The sequence below is a fragment of the Crinia signifera genome, chromosome 11 (assembly GCF_055691185.1).
Source record: "Crinia signifera chromosome 11, ASM5569118v1, whole genome shotgun sequence".
NCBI classification, from domain to species: domain Eukaryota; kingdom Metazoa; phylum Chordata; class Amphibia; order Anura; family Myobatrachidae; genus Crinia; species Crinia signifera.
This window is the reverse complement of record NC_139227.1, coordinates 94,429,003-94,452,340: the sequence shown is the minus strand read 5'-3', so window position 1 is coordinate 94,452,340 and position 23,338 is coordinate 94,429,003. Positions and strand designations below refer to the sequence as shown.

The 23,338-nt window shown below is 49.9% G+C and overlaps 1 protein-coding gene across 1 annotated transcript; it reads left to right on the top strand.

Annotated features, from left to right (window-relative positions):
* The first annotated feature begins 694 nt into the window (after window positions 1-694).
* On the top strand, window positions 695-21,366 carry ELF5 (E74 like ETS transcription factor 5). The gene is made up of 6 exons (XM_083164997.1): window positions 695-818; window positions 11,580-11,804; window positions 12,356-12,409; window positions 17,896-17,964; window positions 19,109-19,304; window positions 20,360-21,366. Exons 1-6 carry the CDS (start codon window positions 695-697, stop codon window positions 20,442-20,444), a joined length of 753 nt encoding a protein of 250 aa, XP_083021123.1. The 3' UTR covers window positions 20,445-21,366.
* Window positions 21,367-23,338: the final 1,972 nt, after the last annotated feature.

Here is a 23,338-nt window from a genome sequence, read left to right as displayed (position 1 = left end):
GTGTGACTGTACAGGTGCGTATGGCCTCCGTGTGACTGTACAGGTGCGGATGGCCTCCGTGTGACTGTACAGGTGCCTCTCACGTCTGTTTATTTACACAGGTAACATGATTTGGGTAACGCCCCAGGGGGACGGGACAGGGAGCCCCCATCCACTTTGGAACTTCTATCTGTTAGAAAAGGTGGATGTGTCTGGTAATGTTACACTTGGCTGAGATCCTACAATTACACACACACCGTGCATCTCCCAAGCTGCCATATGGTGACATATATACCAGGCGGCATTCCTCTGTGACTCGCTGCAGATACATTGTGACACCTGCACAGTGAGTGGGTGTGTGTTGACAATGGTTGTGTTGATGTGTGGACAATGCTGTGTTTGTGTTCTACATCTTGATAACAATGGGAGGGGAGTTTGTAGATGTTATTGTGGAGTCGTCTTACCCCACATACTCCCTTGTCCAAAGTCTGGGAAAACGTACAGGTTCTGTGATGCCTCACGATGAGCCCTATCACTGCTATTGGGGATTGGTATCAGTGCGGCCAGCAAATCGCATGTCCTGTTACTAATCATCAGGATAACACCTAATCTTTATATTACACTGATATACTGTGGGTAGGCAACAATGTAACTATATGCCCAGCAAGCACCCCCCCCCCCCACCATTAGGAGACCTTGATGTGTTGTTGTTTGTATGTTACAGGGTATGATAGACTCCGCTACGCACGGCACGGTTATGCCATCGTTTACCGAGTCACACTTCTCTTGGACAGACCTCTTCTATAGCGACCTGCACCCTACACACAGAGAACCACCAGGTAATGTGCAAGCATCTGATGCTAGTAATCTCCAGGATAATATTATCATGGAGCAGTATAGCGTTAACCACCATCGCAGGTCAGTATATGGTGTCACAGCGCAGCGGTGGTGCTCACAGGAGTAAACAGAGCAAGAGTTTGTACCAGTCGCACAGGAAAGTACAGTAACAATCGTTATTGGGTGGACCCTTATATTGGTTGGACCCTTATATTGGTTGGTTGATTGTGTGGGATTCACTTTTGGACCAGGACGAAGCTCTTGCGAAGCGTGCGCCGACCACACTCAGTGTGTCCCCCGATACCCCCTCCCCACTTACCATTCTATTTTGATTTCTGTACCAGTTGCGTCCTACGGGTCTCCGCTTACACGGAACCCCACTGCTGACAGGTCAGGGTCTGACGGCCGTCACCCGACCATAGCAGCAGTCCTGTCCTCCTGAGGCTGTGCACGGGCACACACCTCAGGCGTCCTCTGTCTGTAAGGGACCAGGCAATTACCTTAGGCGCGGCAGCAGTAACCATCAGACGGGCGGCATGGGTTACTAGCGCAACGGGTTATATCCTACATACCCGGACAAGCCTTGAGCCTCCCTACATTACAGACTGGAGATTCATTCCTAACCCGATCTCATGGTAGATCTGATACATGGGTTATGCACAAACCGCAATCTGCCTTATTATTAACAGATAGTCATTATTAAGTGGGTTTCTCCTAGGTGCACAGATATACCAGGAGAAGTATATGACATCCTATCGATATTAAACTAAACATTTCGGGGGCACACTGCATAAGGATTTAATCCTTTTTTAACAATCATTGTTTGTATATGTGTGTTAGTGTGTTTTTATTTTTCGCAACCTTTTAGACATTCCCTATTAAAAGTTACATTTTATTGTACATTTTTTTCAAGGTGCACCAACCCAGACATTCTGTGCTTTCCCTTCCCAATTTCTGTGATCACAGGAGTATACATGACCTCTCGCAGAATACAGTGGCACAGCACAGTAGCCTAACACTGCCATAGCCTGACCCTAATCCCTCCCCCACCTGCAGCCTGACTCTAACCTCATCTCCAGCAGCCTCACCCTAACCTCCCCTCCTGCAGCCTGACCCTAACCTCCACTCCTGCAGCCTAACCCTAACCTCCCCTCCTGCAGCCTAACCCTAACCTCCCCTCCTGCAGCCGGACCCTAACCTCCCTTCCTGCCGCCTGATCCTAACCTCCCCTCCTGCAGCCTAACCCTAACCTCCCCTCCTGCAGCCGGACCCAAGGGCGCAGGGGCGGATCCAGGATAAAATGACAGGGGGGGCACCATGATAAAAAAGGGTTTGGGTGGGGGAGGGGCGGTGTTAGTGGTGCCAGTGTACATGCTAAGAGAGCGGCAGGAGAGGGTGGGAATGGAATTAAAAATAGGCCCTGGCATTTAAAGTACGCAGGGCCACCATGGCGACAAAAGTGAAGGATGTAGTTGTGCGCGCGCCAAAGGCGCGCTCCGGAAAAGGTTGTGTGGCCACTCAACAGGGTGCGTTTCAACACCATATGCAACTTCTACACATTATGCAACAAAATACTAGACCCCATTATACTTGCCCCTTACACATGATGCCAAATGGAATGAGCCAAAATTCAAATAATGCCACATGGACTGTGTCAAAATTCACATAATGCCACATGGATTGAGCCAAAATTTATATAATAACACACACAGAATTGAGCCAAAATTCACATAATGCCAAATGGATTGTGTCAAAATTCACATAATGCCACACGAATTGAGCCAAATGCATAAAATGCCATACGGATTGAGCCAAAATTCACATAATGCCACACGGATTGAGCCGAAATTCACATAATGCCACACGGATTGAGCCAAAATTAACATAATGCCACACGGATTGAGCCAAAATTCACATAATGCCACACGGATTGGGAAAAAATTCACATAATGCCACACGGATTGAGCCAAAATTCCCATAATGCCACATGGATTGAGACAAAATTCACATAATGCCACACGGATTGAGACAAAATTCACATAATGCCACACGGATTGAGACAAAATTCACATAATGCCACATGGATTGAGCCAGAATTCACATAATGCCACACAGATTAAGCCAAAATTCACAATACACTTCATAAACAGGGACATTGTCCACCAAAGGCTAGCATTAAACATTTACACCATAATGTCCATTACACGTTAAGTTACACGCCATTATGTCCATTATGTGTTATGCCAAACACCATAATGCCTATTAAAAATTATGCTACAGAAGTGCTGGTTCTCTACATGCTCATTGCCAAGGGTTCTATGCTCATTGCTAAAGGTTCCATGCTCGTTGCCATGTGGGATTACATGCTCATTGCCAAGGGGGAATACATGCTCGTGGTAAATGGGGGACAGCCGCTGCCAGGCAGAAGTGATAGCCACTGACAGTGGCAGAGCCTGGCTGTATTCAGAGCACTGCAGGTCCCGGCTATTTCAAATAATACCCCTGAAATTACATTTCAAAAATAAAAAAATCGGTTTACACGCAATATCTCTGGAACTGATTGACCGATTTGGACCAGCCTGGTATCATATTGAAGGATCAGCGATTTGGAATTGAATGAAATCAACCACAAGCTTCTGTGATGCCAGTGCGGGAACTGGCAGCCGTCGGAACCGGGTGGGGGTCGGAATTGACGGGTCCCATATTGTCCTATGGGGAAAAAATGTTACAGGTTTGCCAGGCGATATCTCCGGTTCCCGGGGGGCTAGAGACATGGGGCTGGGCTCGTTGGAAAGCCCTAGTCCTCAGCTACAAAATAAATGACAGGGGGGGCAAGTGCCCGGGTGTCCCCCCCCTGAATCCGCCACTGCAAGGGCGTAACTACCATAGGTGCATGGGGTGCACCTGCTATGTGGCCCAGAGCTGAAAGGGGCCCAATTTTTTCCTGTCAAAGTATCATGTGCTGTATACATTTTTCAGCATTAGGTGATAAATAGGGGCCCTTACAATCTTTTGCTATGGGGCCCACATGTATCTAGTTACGCCACTGGCCGGACCCTAACCTTCCCCTCCTGCAGCCTGATCCTAACCTCCCCTCCCGCAGCCTGACCCTAACCTCCCCTCCCGCAGCCTAATCCTAACCTCCCCTCCCGCAGCCTGACCCTAACCTCCCCTCCCTTAACCTCCCCTCCTGAAACCTGACCCTAACCGTCCCTCCTCTAGCCTGACCCTAACCTCCCCTCCCGCAGCCTGAACCTAACCTCCCCTCCCGCAGCCTGACCCTAACCTCCCCTCCTGCAGCCTAAACCTAACCTCCCCTCCTGCAGCCTGACCCTAACCTCCCCTCCCGCAGCCTAACCCTAACCTCCCCTCCCGCAGCCTGACCCTAACCTCCCCTCCCGCAGCCTGACCCTAACCTCCCCTCCCGCAGCCTGAACCTAACCTCCCCTCCCGCAGCCTGAACCTAACCTCCCCTCCCGCAGCCTGAACCTAACCTCCCCTCCCGCAGCCTAACCCTAACCTCCCCTCCAGCAGCCTAACCCTAACCTCCCCTCCCGCAGCCTGAACCTAACCTCCCCTCCCGCAGCCTGAACCTAACCTCCCCTCCTGCAGCCTGACCCTAACCTCCCCTCTCGCAGCCTGACCCTAACCTCCCCTCCCGCAGCCTGACCCTAACCTCCCCTCCCGCAGCCTGAACCTAACCTCCCCTCCCGCAGCCTGACCCTAACCTCCCCTCCCGCAGCCTGACCCTAACCACCCCTCCCGCAGCCTGACCCTAACCTCCCCTCCTGCAGCCTGACCCTAACGTCCCCTCCTGCAGCCTGACCCTAACCTCCCCTCCCGCAGCCTGACCCTAACCTCCCTTCCCGCAGCCTGAACCTAACCTCCCCTCCCGCAGCCTGAACCTAACCTCCCCTCCCGCAGCCTGACCCTAACCTCCCCTCCCGCAGCCTGACCCTTACCTCCCCTCCCGCAGCCTGACCCTAACCTCCCCTCCCGCAGCCTGACCCTAACCTCCCCTCCCGCAGCCTGAACCTAACCTCCCCTCCCGCAGCCTGACCCTAACCTCCCCTCCCGCAGCCTGACCCTAACCTCCCCTCCCGCAGCCTGACCCTAACCTCCCCTCCCGCAGTCTAACCCTAACCTCCCCTCCCGCAGTCTGACCCTAACCTCCCCTCCCGCAGCCTGAACCTAACCTCCCCTCCCGCAGCATGACCCTAACCTCCCCTCCCGCAGCCTGAACCTAACCTCCCCTCCCGCAGCCTGAACCTAACCTCCCCTCCCGCAGCCTGATCCTAACCTCCCCTCCCGCAGCCTGAACCTAACCTCCCCTCCCGCAGCCTAACCCTAACCTCCCCTCCCGCAGTCTGACCCTAACCTCCCCTCCTTTCTGCAGCAGGTATCGGGGTTCCCTGTGTCTGATTGCACTAGCTGCCTCCATAGCAATAGGCACATAATGTAACTACAGGGGTTCGCAGCAGGTATTGGGGTTCCCTTTGTCTGATTGCACTAGCTGCCTCCATAGCAATGGGCACATAATGTAACTACAGGGGTTCCGCAGCAGATATCGTGGTTCCCCTGTGTCTGATTGCACTAGCTCCCTCCATAGCAACAGGCACAACATGTAACTACAGGGGTTCCGCAGCAGGTATCGGGGTTCCCTGTGTCTGATTGCACTATCTGCCTCCATAGCAATGGGCACATAATGTAACTACAGGGGTTCCGCAGCAGGTATCGGGGTTCCCCTGTGTCTGATTGCACTATCTCCCTCTATAGCAACAGGCACATCATGTAACTACAGGGCTTCCGCAGCAGGTATCAGGGTTTCCCTGTGTCTGATTGCACTAGCTGCCTACATAGCAATGGGCACATAATGTAATTACAGGGGTTCCGCAGCAGGTATCGGGGTTCCCCTGTGTCTGATTGCACTAGCTACCTCCATAGCAATGGGCACATAATGTAACTACAGGGGTTCCGCAGCAGGTATCGGGGTTCCCCTGTGTCTGATTGCACTAGCTGCCTCCATAGCATTGGTCACATAATGTAACTACAGGGGTTCCGCAGCAGGTATCGGGGTTCCCCTGTGTCTGATTGTGCTAGCTGCCTCCATAGCAATGGACACATAATGTAACTACAGGGGTTCCACAGCAGGTATCGGGGTTCCCATGTGTCTGATTGCTACCTCCATAGCTTGGTAACGTCAGCTAACGCCATCATGAGTAGGGTGACGCAGCGCTGTGTAGGGTGACGCAGGGATGTGTAGGGTGACGCGGGGCTGTGTAGGGTGACGCGGGGCTGTGTAGGGTGACGCGGGGCTGTGTAGGGTGACGCGGGGCTGTGTAGGGTGACGCAGGGATGTGTAGGGTGACGCAGGGATGTGTAGGGTGACGCGGGGCTGTGTAGGGTGACGCGGGGCTGTGTAGGGTGACACGGGGCTGTGTAGGGTGACACGGGGCTGTGTAGTGTGGTCATCCATTGCACAGTTGGCTGACCTCGATGACTACTTACAGTATCGTCATCAATGCCCTGCATTGATGGTAACCGCACAGATGATCATGCTATCTGTATGTTGCCTATGCACTTACCCTGTAACAATGGCTTTATAACAAGTTTTTAGCTTTTTTTGTGATCTTGTTTAATGCGTGTCGCTGTCATCTCTGCATATATTATGCTAATTACGGTACTTATGTACTAACTGGGCTGCCGATTTTGAAATCGGGTCCATCGCATCGCATCGCATCCGACCATATCGCATGCGATGCGATGGACCCGATTTTTCCATAGGATTCAATGTTAAAATGGACTGAGTCCATTTTAACATGGAATTCAATGGGAAAAGGGGTCCTTTTCATACCCCTACTATCCAAGTGGGCATGGAGTTGGATATAAACCTGTGGCGAGCGGACACAGAATACCGTCCGCTCGCCACGCTTCGGGCTCGGTGGCTCGCTACGCTCGCCACAGGTTTATATCCAACTCCATGCCCACTTGGATAGTAGGGGTATGAAAAGGACCCCTTTTTCCCATTGAATTCCGTGTTAAAATGGACTCAGTCCATTTTAACATTGAATCCTATGGAAAAATCGGGTCATGGCATCGCATGCGATATGGTCGGATGCGATGTGATGCGATATCGCATCGCATCGCATCTGATTGTTTGCCTTAAGTTAAGGCATACAATCAAAAAATCGGCAGCCCAGATAATACATAATTACCCTAATTACTGCTGATGACATCACTTGCTGCTGCTGATTAAATATTCCCTTCCCACTAATTACCTGTTGGCAGTGAGCGCTTGCTATGTCTGTACTTGTTATATGTGCAGTCGGGGATTCCCCATGTGCTCTGTAGGCAAATCAGCGGCGCAGGCGTCACCCAGGTGTCATGTATCCGTTATTAGTACAGCGACTGCACATCCTGCTGCAATACTATAATTACACTTATTGGGGCCCATTCCAGGTGAATGTACAGTATGTAGGATGGCAGCAGATATGTCCGATCCCTCCATTCCCACCGCTATGGGTACTGCCCGATTTTCCAGTGTCTGTAATGCAGAGCCCCCGCAGCTTTCGCCATCTGTATCTTATACATGTGTGGTCAGTGGTCAGCGGGTCATACCCAGAACACTGTGCCAATGCGATTAATGGGGCCCTTTGTGATTAACAATCTGTTTTATCATGCCAACATTTGTCATAAGGGGAGATGTACTAAGCCTTGGAGAGAGATAAAGTGGACAGAGACACACTGACACCTGCCGCCTGCAGCTCTGATACCTGAAGCACTACATCTGCTGCACTACACCTGCCGCACTGACACTTACCGCTCTCCCATGTAATTCCCATTGCCTGTGCCCGCAGCCTTGTTCTGTGTGAGTCCTATGTAATTCCCATTGCCTGTGCCCGCAGCCATAGGTGCCGATTCCGTGGGTGCTCCGGGGCTTGAGCACCCACGGAAAATCTTAAGCACCCACCAGGCCCGCCATCCGTCGAGTCAGCTGGTGGCTGGCTGCACAGCCAGCCCACCCATAATAATGCACTGGACACGCTGGCGTCACACCATGCTCTCCCCTGCCTTGCGCTGTACTCCTCCTGAGTCAGTACAGTGCAGGGCGGGGAGAGGGAGCGTGGTTTGACGCCAGCATGTCACATCGCAAGCCGGCCGGAGTACAGGGGCCCACGGCCACTTGCTGAAGTAGAAGGGGGCACAGGAGCAAGGGCGTAGGGAGGGCGCCAGAGCCATGCACCGCCGGCTCACCCACCCTGCTCGCACGCTCCCCCACCTCCCGATCTGGCGGCTCCGGGACAGCAGGGCAGAGCCGGCCCTAGCCTAAATGACGCCCTAGGCAAGATTTTGGCTGGTGCCCCCTAGCACCGCCACTAGTTCCGCCTCTGACCCTGCTCCCCTTTCCCAGCACCATCAACCCTCATCATAGCAGTCATCATTTTGGTGCTCCTACCCGCAATATTTTAAATAGAAACAGTGCACACATTCGGTGCGCAGCCCAAACAGGGGTGTGTTCTTGCTGGGAAGGGGCATGGCCACACAATAGTACCCCCAATTGAAATTATGCCACACAGTAGTGCCACTTTATTCACATTATATCATGCGATGGTGTCCCTTATTCACGTTACATCACACATTATACCCTTAGAAAAAAATCCTGAGAAAATATTGTATTTTAAGCACCTCCATGGCCACACTGCAACGAAGCACAAAGTAGTGCGTGCTGGGCAGAGGAGAAGAGCTGCAGCTGCTGCTGTCACTTAAGGGGAGGGGGCCCAGGGCCCCCACTGGGCCCTTCCATCAGACTTTGGCCTGGGTAATTTGTACCCCCTACCCCTTTCTCTCGGCACCCCTGATAATACCACACAGTAATGCCCCTTACACATGACACACATTATTAATGTTCTTATAACCATAATGCCCCTTACACATTATGCCAACCTTTATTAATGCCCATCATGCACATAATGACACACATAATGCCCCTTACACATATGTTGCACATTATTAATGCCCTTATACACATGACACACATAATGCCCATTACACATATGTCGCACATTATTAATGCCCTTATACACATGACAGACATAATGCCACTTACACATATGCCAACCTTTATTAATGCCCTTATACACATGACATACATTATGCCCATTACACATATGTTGCACATTATTAATGCCCTTATACACATGACACACATAATGCCTGTTACACATATGTTGCACATTATTAATGCATTTATACATGACACACATAATGCCCCTTACACATATGCCGAACACTATTGCACAACCAACCCACCCACAGACAGCACTCGCACAGCCGCTAACACTGTGACCTCTGCCTCTGCTTGGATACAGATGTTTCCTCATACATCTTGCCTCAATAAGCCATGCAGCTCCTGGCCAGTTCTGCTAACGTTGGGTGCATTTTTTGCTGAAAATTAGTCTTATTTGCATTTTTATGTGACCAGCACACACAAGGAGCTTCCAATGATTAAAATGATATGTGGCATGCCTATATTCTGTGTGTGACTGTGGCTGTACCTGCATATAGAATGATATGTTACAGTGATTTCCATGAATACACTATTTCATATGCAGATACAGCCTCACTCACACACTTAATATAGGCATGCTGCATATCATTTTAATCAGCAGAAGCTGCTGATGCCCCTATGCATTCCAAAGGCCCTAGGCAATTGCCTAGTTTGCCTATGCCTAAGGCCGGCTCTGCAGCAGGGTCACCATCAGGGGGGCTTGACCATTCCAGCCAGAGCTGCCGCTGTCTGCCCGATGTTAGAGTACCTCATGGTCCCTAAGGGCCTTATTTTGGTTCATTCTTTCTGACAAAATCCTTCTTAGATGGACAAAACCATGTGCACTGCAGGGGGGGCAGATGTAACATGTGCAGAGAGAATTAGATTTGGGTGAGTAATTTTGTTTCTGTGCAGGGAAAATACTGACTGCTTTATTTTTACACTGCAATATAGATCTCACTTTGAAGTAAAACCCCACCCAAATCTAATTCTCTCTGCACAAGTAACACCTGCCCCACCTGCAGTGCACATGGTTTTGCCCATCTAAGAAGGATTTTGTCAGAAAGAATGAACCAAAATAAGGCCCTTAGAGACTGTGGCTGTTCAGAGGAGGGGACAGCATGCAGGTAGAGTCAGAGTTCACAGATCCCCCTGACCATGTCCTGTTGAAGCACGGAGTCTGTGTCCCAGGTAGGAGACTTGTACTTGTAGTCATCTCTAGTTTCTACTAGTTTCTAATGATGCCCACTCCCCAGCCTCAGTATACAATGTAACTAACATGTACACAGATTCCCTCAGTCATGGGTGCCCTGGGTTTGTGCCCTGCTGCTGGGTGAGGTGTGAGCCCTAGTGCAAGGTGCACCCTGGTGCTGGTTGAGGTGTGTGCCCTGGTGCTGGTTGAGGTGTGCGCCCTGGTGCTGGGTGCTGCCAGAGCCGAATTTCCCATTAGGCACGTGAGGCACCGGCCTAGGGGCGGCACATGTTTGGGGGCGGCACTTGGATGCCTGTGATAGTACTGTCAGCCCAAAATGTACCAGTAACTGCAAAATATCCACTGTACTGTATATTATTCCATCTTAAATAGAGTGTAAATGGATAGGACATGCAGATACTGCCCCTATAAACTGTCCTACTTAGTAAACATTATTGTTGTGCCTAGGGGCACCCTCCCCCCTAAATCCACCCCTGGGTGCTGCATGTGCCCTGGTGCTGGTTGAGGTGGGGTTCGGGATATATATGGGGAACAGGCACATTTGGAGGCATATATGGATAGGTGGTCCGGGGGAAAACAGTAATATGAGTGGGAAGAGACACATATGGGGGGGGGAGTTGGGGGTGAGACTCCTCTGGCCAGCTCGCAATGTGACGAGCTGGCGGAGGGGGGTAACTCTTCTGCCGTAATTTAAATAATGGAGACATCTGTGCTGCGTAAAATAAATTGGTATTATTTTGTGGCCACGCCCCTTCCCCGTGAAACAACTCCCCTATAATTTTGGCTTGAGCACCCACCAGCAAAAACATAAATCGGCACCTATGCCCGCAGCCCTGTTCTGTGTGAGTCCTATGTAATTCCCAATGCCTGTGCTCGCAGCCCTGTTCTGTGTGAGTCATATGTAATTCCCATTGCCTGTGCCCGCAGCCCTGTTCTGTGTGAGTCCTATGTAATTCCCATTGCCTGTGCCCGCAGCCCTGTTCTGTGTGAGTCCTATGTAATTCCCATTGCCTGTGCCCGCAGCCCTGTTCTGTGTAAGTCCTATGTAATTCCCAATGCCTGTGCCTGCAGCCCTGTTCTGTGTGAGTCCTATGTAATTCCCATTGCCTGTGCCCACAGCCCTGTTCTGTGTGAGTCCTATGTAATTCCCAATGCCTGTGCCCGCAGCCCTGTTCTGTGTGAGTCCTATGTAATTCCCATTGCCTGTGCCCACAGCCCTGTTCTGTGTGAGTCCTATGTAATTCCCATTGCCTGTGCCCACAGCCCTGTTCTGTGTGAGTCCTATGTAATTCCCATTGCCTGTGCCCACAGTCCTGTTCTGTGTGAGTCCTATGTAATTCCCATTGCCTGTGCACGCAGCCCTGTTCTGTGTGAGTCCTACGTAATTCCCATTACCTGTGCCCGCAGCCCTGTTCTGTGTGAGTCCTATGTAATTCCCATTGCCTGTGCCCACAGCCCTGTTCTGTGTGAGTCCTATGTAATTCCCAATGCCTGTGCCCGCAGCCCCGTGGATTTCCCTGCCCCCGGAGCACTGGACCCGGCACCACGTCTGCGAATGGCTCCAGTACTGCTGTGACAACTACAAATTGGACGCCACCTGTATCCCTTTCTCAAAGTTCAACGTGACGGGCCATGAGCTCTGCAGCCTGACCAATGAGGACTTCACCGAGGCTGCTGGGGCATGTGGCCATTATCTGTACAGCCTCCTCCAGGACATCCGCACACATGGTAAGGCAGCCTGAGCTATCGAGAGGTTCCCTATATCGGGCACCCTAACAGTCCAGGTTTTCAGGATATCCATGCTTAACCCCAGGTGACGTTATTAGTAGCTCAGTCAGTTTGGTTTTACTATGTGCAGGTAGAGATTTCCTCTTGCACCTTATATAGATGATGATGATGATGTTCTAGAGCAGTGGTTCCAAAATGTGTGCCGTGGCTCCCTGGGGTGCCTCGGAACACTTGCAGGGGTGCCCCGGGTTGGTGATCCAGGACCAATTCAAATTATTTATGGTTAATTATTAATGGGCAAAACCAGTTCTGGTGGCTGCCAATGGTACAATGTGTACAATCAGAAGCAAATCCTGCCCTTTACCACATAACTGAACCTAAGAATTGCATATAAACCCAATCTAATAATTTTTGGGGGGGCCTAGGGGTGCCGTGAAAAAATTCCAATACTCTAGGGTGCCGGGATTCAAAAAAGATTGGGAACCCCTGTTCTAGAGAATAACCAGCAATGTGTGGCACGTGTTTCGCAGTAACCTGCTCTATTCTTTCAGGCATACCAGTACTCACCAGGGCAGAGGAAGCGCCACCTTCCCGCGGCGCAGAGCGTAAGTGCCACAACATTTTCCATCTGTACTATAGGCTCGGAGAAGTGACCTGGGAAAGATTTACTAAAGTTTCTAAAGCAGACAGTTGTTGCACATAGCAACCAAGCAGATTTGTCTAGCGGTTTCTAGATTGGTTACTATGGCAACACTGTGAAGCTTTAGGCTCACTGCCCTAGTTCTGCACCTAAAAGATTTATCTCTTTCTGTACGGGATTTATGTAACTATAAAGATTGTGTAATGCGCGCACACACATATACGCGCACACACACGCACACCCACACGTCTTCTGTATCCAGGTAAATATACATTACAGCGCACGCATGCACGCACGTACGCACACACACACACGTCTTCTGTATCCAGGTAAATATACATTACAGCGCACACACATACACGCATATGCATATACACAAACACACTCACATAGGCGTGCGCACATTGAGTGTTAGGTGTGCACAGGCACACCCTTATTCTGTGCCCACTCTTATAAACACCTCCCTGTCTCTAGCAATACCTTTTACCAAAGACTTTTACTTTTTAGAACTGTATTCCATATTCCAAGAAGCGCCCATCAATCAGTTATGTGTGTTTTGCATTGTTACTTGTACTAGACCATTGTCATGTCACTACATACCTGCGTCATCCATATCACTACACACCTGCGTCATCCATATCACTACATACCTGCGTCATCCATATCACTACATACCTGCATCACCCATATAACTACATACCTGCGTCATCCATATCACTACGCACCTGCGTCACACATATCACTACACACCTGCGTCACACATATCACTACACACCTGCGTCATCCATATCACTACATACCTGCGTCATCCATATCACAACACACCTGCATCACCCATATCACTGCACACCTGCATCACCCATATCACTGCACACCTGCGTCACCCAAATCACTGCACACCTGCGTCACCCATATCACTACACACCTGCGTCATCCATATCACTACACACCTGCGTCACCCATATCACTACACACCTGTGTCACACATATCACTACACACCTGCGCCACCCATATCACTACACAGCTGCGTCACCCATATCACTACACACCTGCGTCACCCATATCACTACACACCTGCGCCACCCATATCCCTACACACCTGCATCACCCATATCACTGCACACCTGCGTCACCCAAATCACTGCACACCTGCGTCACCCATATCACTACACACCTGCGTCATCCATATCACTACACACCTGCGTCATCCATATCACTACACACCTGCGTCACCCATATCACTACACACCTGCGTCACCCATATCACTACACACCTGCGCCACCCATATCACTACACAGCTGCGTCACCCATATCACTACACACCTGCGTCACCCATATCAACTACACACCTGCGCCACCCATATCACTACACACCTGCGTCACCCATATCACTACACACCTGCGTCATCCATATCACTACATACCCTCGTCATCCATATCACTACACACCTGCGCCACCCATATCACTACACACCTGCGTCACCCATATCACTACACACATGCGTCACCCATATCACTACACACCTGCGCCACCCATATCACTACACACCTGCGTCACCCATATCACTACACACCTGCGTCATCCATATCACTACATACCCTCGTCATCCATATCACTACACACCTGCGTCACCCATATCACTACACACCTGCGCCACCCATATCACTACACACCTGCGTCACCCAAATCACTACACACCTGCGCCACCCATATCACTACACACCTGCGTCACCCAAATCACTACACACCTGCACCACCCATATCACTACACACCTGTGTCATACATATGTAGTGACTTCATTTGCATGTACTGTTACCCAGAGTAATGAGAAGATTAACTGATATAGGCCGGAGATTATGTGGCTGAGAGACGTTTTATATTCCAGTGACTGCCAATAGATGATGGTAGACCATGGTTGCCTTCCTGACCCTCTGAGGGGCTTTCTGGCAACTTTCAGCCTGGGGGGCAAGTCCAGAGCACTGGCCCATAAGTAACAGCGTTAAATGGAGGGTTTTCTTATTAATAAAAAAAGATTAGGCCTGCAGTTGTTTATAGCAACTGGAGTATAATACCATGACACCACAGGCTGCTCACCCTGTATATCACCACCACAGGCTTCTCACCCTTTATAACACCACCACAGGCTGCTCCCCTTGTATAACAACAACCACCACCACCCCCTGCTCCCCCTGTATAATAACAGGACGGGGATGTATTCAAAGGAATGACAGTGGAATGACAGTCTGGTCTGCTAAAAAGGAATGTCCATTGACTATAATGGGAGAGGATTTCATTTATATGTATATTTCTGAAATTATTACACCTATGAACTATATTTTTGGTACACATCTTGCTAAGACCATTACACATATATGTTACATGCAGAATGACGGCTGCCTCCTATGGAATGACGGCAGTTTAATTCGCCATCCCTAAGCAAAAATAGCATTGAAACAGCTCCAGTATGCAAATTAAAGGGCTGTCATTCCATAGGAGGCAGCCATCATTCCGCATTATTTGTATGTGTAATGGTCTTAGCAAGATGTGTACAAAAATTATAGTTCATAAGTCTCATAATTTCTGAAATATACATATAAATGAAATCTTCTCTCATTATAGTCAATGGGCATTCCATTTCAGCAGATCAGACTGTCATTCCACTGTCATTCCTTTTAGTACGTCCCAGACACCACAGGCCTGTTCCTCCTGCATAATAATAACAGCTAAGCCATACCTCCCAACCGCGCTAGCGCCCAAAAAGGGGGCGGGGCGTATGCAAATGAGGGCACGGCTTATGCTAATTAGCCGCGACCTCATTTTCATACGAGAATAGACGCTGTGCGCATGCGCATAGCGTCTATTCTACTAGATTGGGGGGTCTCCCAACTGCCACCCCCCGCAGCGGGACAATGCCTGCCGCGGGTGGGACAGCGGGACAGGACCCGAAAATAGTGACTGTCCCTCTAAAATCGTGACAGTTGGGAGGTATGGCTAAGCCCCCCCTGCATAATAATAACAACAGCTAAGCCCCCCTGCATAATAACAAAAGGACACGACAGGCTGCTCCCCCCTGCATAATAACAGGAGAACACCCCAGGCTGCTCCTCCTGCATAATAATACCAGGACACCACAGGCCTGCTCCCCTGCATAATACCAGGACACAACAGGCCTGCTCCCCTGCATAATACCAGGACACAACAGGCCTGCTCCCCTGCATAATACCAAGACACCACAGGCCTGCTCCCCTGCATAATACCAGGACACCACAGGCCTGCTCCCCTGCATAATACCAGGACACCACAGGCCTGCTCCCCTGCATAATACCAGGACACCACAGGCCTGCTCCCCTGCATAATACCAGGACACAACAGGCCTGCTCCCCTGCATAATACCAGGACACAACAGGCCTGCTCCCCTGCATAATACCAGGACACAACAGGCCTGCTCCCCTGCATAACAGGAGGACACCACAAGATGCACCCACACCCTGCATAGTAACAGGAGTACTCCCACAGGCTGTTCCCTCTGTATAGTAATAATAATAATGACATCACAGGCCTGCTCCTCCTGTATAATAATAATATTACCACACCACTATATAATAACAGTAACAGGATACCACAGGCTTCTCTCCCTTTAAAAAAAAAAATATTGCCAGGACACCACAGGCCTGCTCACCCTGCCTGCCTGGCTTGTCATCCTCCGTCCTCAGCAGTCTGCCCTCCGCCTTCCACCCGCCGGCTCTTCCTCCAGCAGATGCACAGGTGGGTGGCGTTGGCGTCGTGACGTCACCCCCGCTGGCCGCTGCGTCTGTCACTGCCAGGAGGAACCGAATGCACGGCCATACCCTGGACATGTCATCAATGCAGGCGGCCATTTTACTGTAGCCGAGGCCATATACTGAAAGCCCCGGCTACAGCAGAATGAGCCGGCGAACAAGCAGGCGGCCCGCAGCATTACTTGGTAGAGCGGCCCGGGGGGCACATGGCATCCTGACCCCCGTCCCAGCCCGCCACTGGGTCACCCTCTCCATGAAGGAGAAAATGCTCTGTTCCTGGGCTTCCCTGGTAATGTATGATTACCATCACCTGTGGTGATACCTTTCTTATCAATTACCTAACTCCCCACAGGTGCTGGCAATCATACATTACCAGGGTAGTCCAGGAACAGAGCATTTTCTCCCTGAAGGAGAGGGTCAGGTAGGCAAGTATGTGGTAAACACGGCTGATTGACAGTGTTAGACACACCAATTGGTGGTGCTAGACACACCCCTTTGATGGTGCACCCCCTAATGAAATGTGCTGTGGACGCCTATGCACAAACATACACATATATCCCCACACACACGTCTTCTGTATCTAGGTAAATGTATATTCATCCATTACAGCGCACACACTCATTATCCTGTACAGCAGGTGCAGAATTAGTGGCCCAGGGGCCGGTGGCAGAGAAGGGTGACCAAGGCCCTGGTGCCACCAGAGTCTAGAAGACCATTTTACACGCGTCTTGTCTTACTTTTACATCATTCATTTGGTGCCCGGGGTAATGGTGACCTGTAACACCATCTACATACCTCCCAACATGACCCATTCCAGGAGGGATACAATGCTCTGTTTCTGGACTTCCCTCTTCATTTATGATTGCCAGCACCTGTTTAAAAACTGGTTGATGGATACGAAAGGTGTTGCACCACAGGTGATGGTAATCATCAGAAATTAACAGGAACAGAGCATGGTGTCCCTCCTGGAGAGGGTCATGTTGGGAGATATGCGTCTATGTGATGAAGCCTTCTCTGGAGAGCCATGGCTCACCAAGGTTTCTTATCATCGATTGTTCTCAGCTGCAATACATAGAACAATGCAGCAGTATCTCTTAAATGTATCAAAGGGGGACCGCAGCAGGGATCTCCGATCCCTGCTGCGATCCCCGCTGCACCGCCGCCGGCTGCATCCCCCATGGGTTTCTATGGGGGATGCGAAGCTGCCCGATGTATTAACATCGGGCAGCCCGGCTTTGCATCCCTGGGCTATCGCCATTCTGATATGGCGATAGCCCATTGCAGCCTATGGCTGCGGGATCGCACTGCTGAGCGGGGTAGTGCGGACACAGGGGTCGGCGGGGGTCAGAGCATAACCGCGCATGCGCAGATCCCCCTGGCTTCCGGGTCAGGGCTTCGCAGGGCTGGGCTCCTTTCGGAGCCCTGTCCCTGCGCCCTTTTAATGATACATTCAGGCGGTGTACTTCAACACCGCAATGCGATGTCCGGCGATGCCACTGCGCCGGCATCGCAATATGTTGATAAATGCGCCCCTATGTCCAAGAGTTCTGTCTCACTAATCCTATTACAGGGCTGGATGAGGATGGCTCTATCTGTATGTTATGCAGCTGTAATAAATGGGATTATAAAATGAGGGAAATAATACATTTCGGTCTCTTTATATTTCAGGTGAGGAGAAAACTGACTCGAAACCAGAAACTGGGAATAAACAGAGATCTCACAACCAGAGTCGGTCAGGTAAGAGTTCGGGGGCCAACCTCCGGGGGTGCACCAAATGCTGCTCCTCCTCAGTGACGGACGCCAGGTGCTGAACGGTGACATTATGTGTAACACTTGACGTAGAGTAGGGGCAGGCAGACTGGTAAGCTATGCCATGACCTGTCCTATGAAACCGTGCCCAATCCTGCAATGACACGCCCCATCCTGCAAGGCTACACCCCATCGTCCCATTCCACGATGCTAGGCCATGCCCTGTCCTGTGAGGCCCTGGCCACGCCCCTTGTCTAATGATCACCAAATTCTGCAACCTCTCCTGAACTATTATCTGGTGCTGCTATTATTAGTTACTAACAGTTACTCTTATAGCTCCAGCGTATTCTATTACACTTAATAATTGGAAGCAAACTGCTAATAAGACACAGAGGTCAGCGGTCAGCGGTCAGCTGGTTGGGGATCATTTAGCCTACAGCATGATGGTTGACAGTCATTAGGTCAACACCATTAGATCAACATGGGAAAAGGTCGACATGGGTCAAGGTTGACATGGTTCTAGGTCGGAAGGTCATTAGTTCAACAGGTCATTAGTTCGACAGTGTCTAGGTCGACAGTCAAAAGGTCGATATGGGGTTTTTCACTGTTTTTTTACCTAATGTCAACGCAGTCGACATGGACACAGTTAAAAGTGCACCGCATCCCCTCGCATCACTCGCGATGCTTTGGGCACAGTGCCTCACTACGCTCGGCGCACTATTTTGTTCTCCCACCACGCCCTAGTGGATGGTAGGGCATGAAATACCGCCTGTCGGCTCAAAAAACAGTGAAAAACCCCATGTCAACCTTTTGACTGTCACCCTAGACACTGTCGAACTAATGACCTGTAGACCTAATGACCTGTCTAACTAATGACCTTTCAAACTAATGACCTTTCGACCTAGAACCATGTTGACCTAGACCCATGTCGACCTTTTCCTGTGTCGACCTAACGACTGTCGACCATCATGCTGTAGACCAAATGACTTCAACCCGAGGTCAGCATGCTATAGGAAAGTAGGGATTAGGGATGTAATACAGCAGGATAAGTGCTAATTCCCGCTCAGCACCGTACACTATTTGCTCCCGCGAATGTCTCAGTCTTGGACCACAGGTGTCCTCTATCTTGCAGGTATACACAGTTCTCACCTGTGGGAATTCCTCCGAGACCTCCTCCTGTCACCTGAGGACAATGATGGCATATTGGACTGGGAGGATAGGGAGCAGGGGATCTTCCGCGTTGTGAAGTCTGAGGCCCTGGCCCGGATGTGGGGCCAGAGGAAACGCAACGACAGGATGAACTATGAGAAGCTCAGCAGGGCTCTGAGGTGGGTGCTGGCCATAGATAGAGAACAGAAGGACAAGGGACATTGGAGGTGATTCTGGTTGCTTTGCAAATGCAAACTCCTTCTTTAATGGACAAAACCATGCTGCACTGCAGGAGGGGCAGATGTAACCAGTGCAGAGAGAGTTATATTTGGGTGAGTTATGTTGTTTCTGTGTAGGGTAAATACTGGCTGCCTTATTCTTACACTGCAATATAGATTTCAGTTTGAACTCACCCCACACATATGTAACTCTCTCTGCACCTGTTACATCTGCCCCACCTGCTGTGCAGCATGGTTTTGTCCATTAAAGAAGGAGTTTGCATTTGCAAAGCAACCTAAGATGCGATGCAACGCGATTTCTAGGTTAAATGATTTGGGCAATGTGTCATTGAGTCACATGACCTGGGAAATGAGTCAGTGAGTAATGAGTGCACCTGCTGGGTGACCTGGGAAATGTGTCAGTGAGTAATGAGTACAGCTGTGCACCTGCCGGGTGACCTGGGAAATGTGTCAGTGAGTAATGAGTACAGCTGTGCACCTGCCGGGTGACCTGGGAAATGTGTCAGTGAGTAATGAGTACAGCTGTGCACCTGCCGGGTGACCCAGGAAATGTGTCAGTGAGTAATGAATACACCTGTGCACCTGCTGGGTGACCTGGGAAATGTGTCAGTGAGTAATGAGTACACCTGTGCAGCTGCCGGGTGACCTGGGAAATGTCAGTGAGTAATGAGTACACATGTGCACCTGATGGGTGACCTGGGAAATGTCAGTGAGTAATGAGTACACATGTGCACCTGCCGGGGGACCTGGGAAATGGGTCAGTGAGTAATGACTGCACCTGGAAACATGTTTGAACCCAGCACTCATACATGTAACTTACACATGTTAGCGTTGTTCCTGTGCAGTGCCTGCTTGTGTGCTAGCATCTTTATAGATTTGTGCTTTATACAATGACCAGAACTGTCCCATGGCTGCCTCTAGAGCGCTGTACACCCGGAAGGATAGGAAGGTGCCGCTGGGCCCAGACCACTGACTTGTCCATACTGTATTTGCAGGCACTACTACAAGACCGGTATCTTGGAGCGAGTGGACCGGCGATTGGTGTACAAGTTCGGCAGGAAAGCCTATGGGTGGCACTGACCCGTTTCATGCTGCGCACTGCGTACAGTGGCCGGTCAGGGGATGGGGACCCTCAGTGTCACTAAGATGTAGATTCCATGAATCACCCGACTGAAGCATCGCCACCGCCTGGTGCAGAATTGTGGCTTTCATCAGTATTATCCATTCCTTAAGCCCCACATAGGCAGCATCCAGAACTTGTAGCACAAAGGTGCTGGAACCAAGTGTGCAAGGGCGCAATTGCAGGTGGGAGAGAAGAGGCCCCTCTGCCAGTCTATGCCCCCAACTACGGCAGGTTAGCCTGGCATCACTGGGCTCTCCCTCACCCTGCAATGATATTATTTGAGCCCCTACTAGAACCATGATGGTACAGTCATATTATTGCAGGCTCGGGGCGCACTGAAGACTGTATGTACTGCTACCCCTATCCTCCTATCCTATCACCCCCTATCACTTCCATCCCTAGCTCCTTGTGTCCTGTTCTGCCATCGTCTCATCGCTCTCCTGAACCAGTCCTCAGTGTTTCTGGCTTTAAAGGTATCCATTGATGGGTATCATCCATCGATGGTCTGATGGTGAGTGTTTTTATCTACAGCTGATGATGGCTGCCATCCCCGATATGCACATGTGTGGTTTTCCATCTAGGCATGTACATAGTCCAACGATCAATGGATCACCATCGATGGTTAATTGACAGAAAGTCCTCACTATTTGGCTTCTTTGTTCTATGGCTCATAAGGTCCGGGATCCCTGAGCCAAACATCCGGGTCTATGTTCTCTGTGTGTTATGTTATTTATTATCCGGCAGCCTCTTGTTCTACCATCATCTTCTTCCTGAATCAGGCCCTGTGTATAGACTTCATTTCTATGCCTCTGTACATGTCGCTTTAAAAAGCTCATTTCAGAATATTTTCAGGAATTCCTGGTTATATATAAAACTTATTGAGTGGAATTGAAAATAAATATATATGTATGTATGTATGTGTAACATCTTCCTTATATAATATGTATGTGGCAGGAACACCGGCCCTGGAAGCTTCCACTGCTGCAATGCTTCTAGTTGTATTGTACTTTCTTATACTCCACAACTGTCCCCGCTGGATATGAGCGGTACATAGGGTGAAGTGTAATAGGATGAGAGAATCAAGTGAGAGATTTGGTAAGAAATCTCCAGGTTTTTTTTTTTTTTGTTTAAAGCGGCAATCACTTACACGGCAAAATAAAACTGGTTCTGCAGTGTAAATGATTGCCGCTTTAAAAAAAAAAAAACCTGTAGATTTCTTACCAAATCTCTCACTTTCTGAATCTCATCCTGTTCCAGCGATGTGTACTGTACACAGTATAAAGGAAGCCATTCATGGGCTGAAGTAATACTTCTAGAACTCAGCATATTTGTGTCCTGGGAACTTGTTCATCCGTCATTGTTCTCATTAAGGGGCCCATTTATCATTGATCGCATTTACAATGTGACCTGGGTGGAATATTACAGCCCAGGATCGCATTGTAAAATGCGAACCTAAAGGTGGGATGTATCATCTCTCACTCGCAGGGACCAGGCTCCGAAAGGAGCCCGCCCGTGCGATGCACTCAGCTGGAAGGCGGGGGGTTGCGCATGCCGGTTATCACCGACCCCCCCAGCGACCCTGCTGACCGCACTGCCCCGGCAGCACTGCGATCCCGTAGCCCATAGGCTACAGTGGGCTATCGCCATCTCAGAGTGGCGATAGCCCAGGGATGTAAAGCCGGACTGCCCGATGTTGATACATCGGGCAGCTTCTCATTCCACATAGAAACCTACGGGGGATGCGGCTGGCGGAGCTTCAGGAGGGATCGCAGCTGGGATCGGAGATTCCTGCTGTGGTCCCCCTTTGGTACATTACAATGATACTTAATATTTGCGGCTAACCCCTGAAAACTGGTATTTTCGGGGATTTTAGCTGCAAATATTGTTTGATAAATGCCCCCCCCCCCCTAAGTGCCTCAGTGCCTCTAATGTGCAATGGCAGCGTCCAGTGTATCTGTTGAAGTGAGGAAATAAGTAGTACAGCTGGATCAGGTGTTGTCGCATTGTAATCCAGTGCAGGAGATCGCTTCTACTTCTTGGCATCCATCTGTCACCTGACAGTAGGGATGGCCATCAGTGCAGTCACCATCAATGGTGATACTGCAACCAGCCTTCGATAGTATTAAACTAAAATTAAAATTTAGAACACTGGGAACTCTGCATGGTTATAGATACTGTAAGACACAGAGAAATATTAAAACAATGTATAATAACGCACCACAGCACCTGTAAACTCGTTGACGGTCCACGACTTCACTCACGTAAATGAGCCGTCGATAGAATATGAAGTTGGCACAATAATACCTTACATTTTTTGTCCGTATTAGTATAGAGTATATATACCAGTTGTACTGCACTTATTTGACAACACTATTCACCTGAAGCTAATTATAAAGAAGCGTTACGTACTTCAGTACCTCTAGATCGTAAATTATGAAGTTATGGGTATCTGTGAGGGCTGTGAATAAGTAGTAGCCATTACACACACGAATATGTTTAAGAATTTAATGAAAAAAAAAAAAAAAAATCCATGTCCCCCTTTTCATCCTTTGTTTCCCTTCTTTCTATTTCTTTTCTCTTTCTTTTTTTGTTTTGTTTTTTTTCATCTCCCCATTTCATCCTGCCACCCAGCGGCTTAACTATAGCACCGCAGCCCCCGCCACCGCGGGGGGGGCGCTGTGCATGTGGGGGCGCCGGGGGCTGCGGTGCTATAGTTACACCCCCCCCAATCCCCCGCAGACCCCCCCAATCCCCCGCAGACTTACCTATCTCGCTGGTCCCGGCGGCTCCGTTCTTCTGATGAGGACCACCACAAAATGGCCGCCCCCATATAGCTGTTAATGGTGATTAA

Bases quoted from the DNA above. Each gene is read 5' to 3' on its own strand.
- ELF5 (XM_083164997.1), top strand. From the start codon at position 695: ATGTTACAGGGTATGATAGACTCCGCTACGCACGGCACGGTTATGCCA. The intron at 819-11,579 runs GTAATGTGCAAG...CTGTGCCCGCAG, and splicing joins TACACACAGAGAACCACCAG to CCCCGTGGATTTCCCTGCCC. The intron at 17,965-19,108 runs GTAAGAGTTCGG...TCTATCTTGCAG, and splicing joins TCACAACCAGAGTCGGTCAG to GTATACACAGTTCTCACCTG.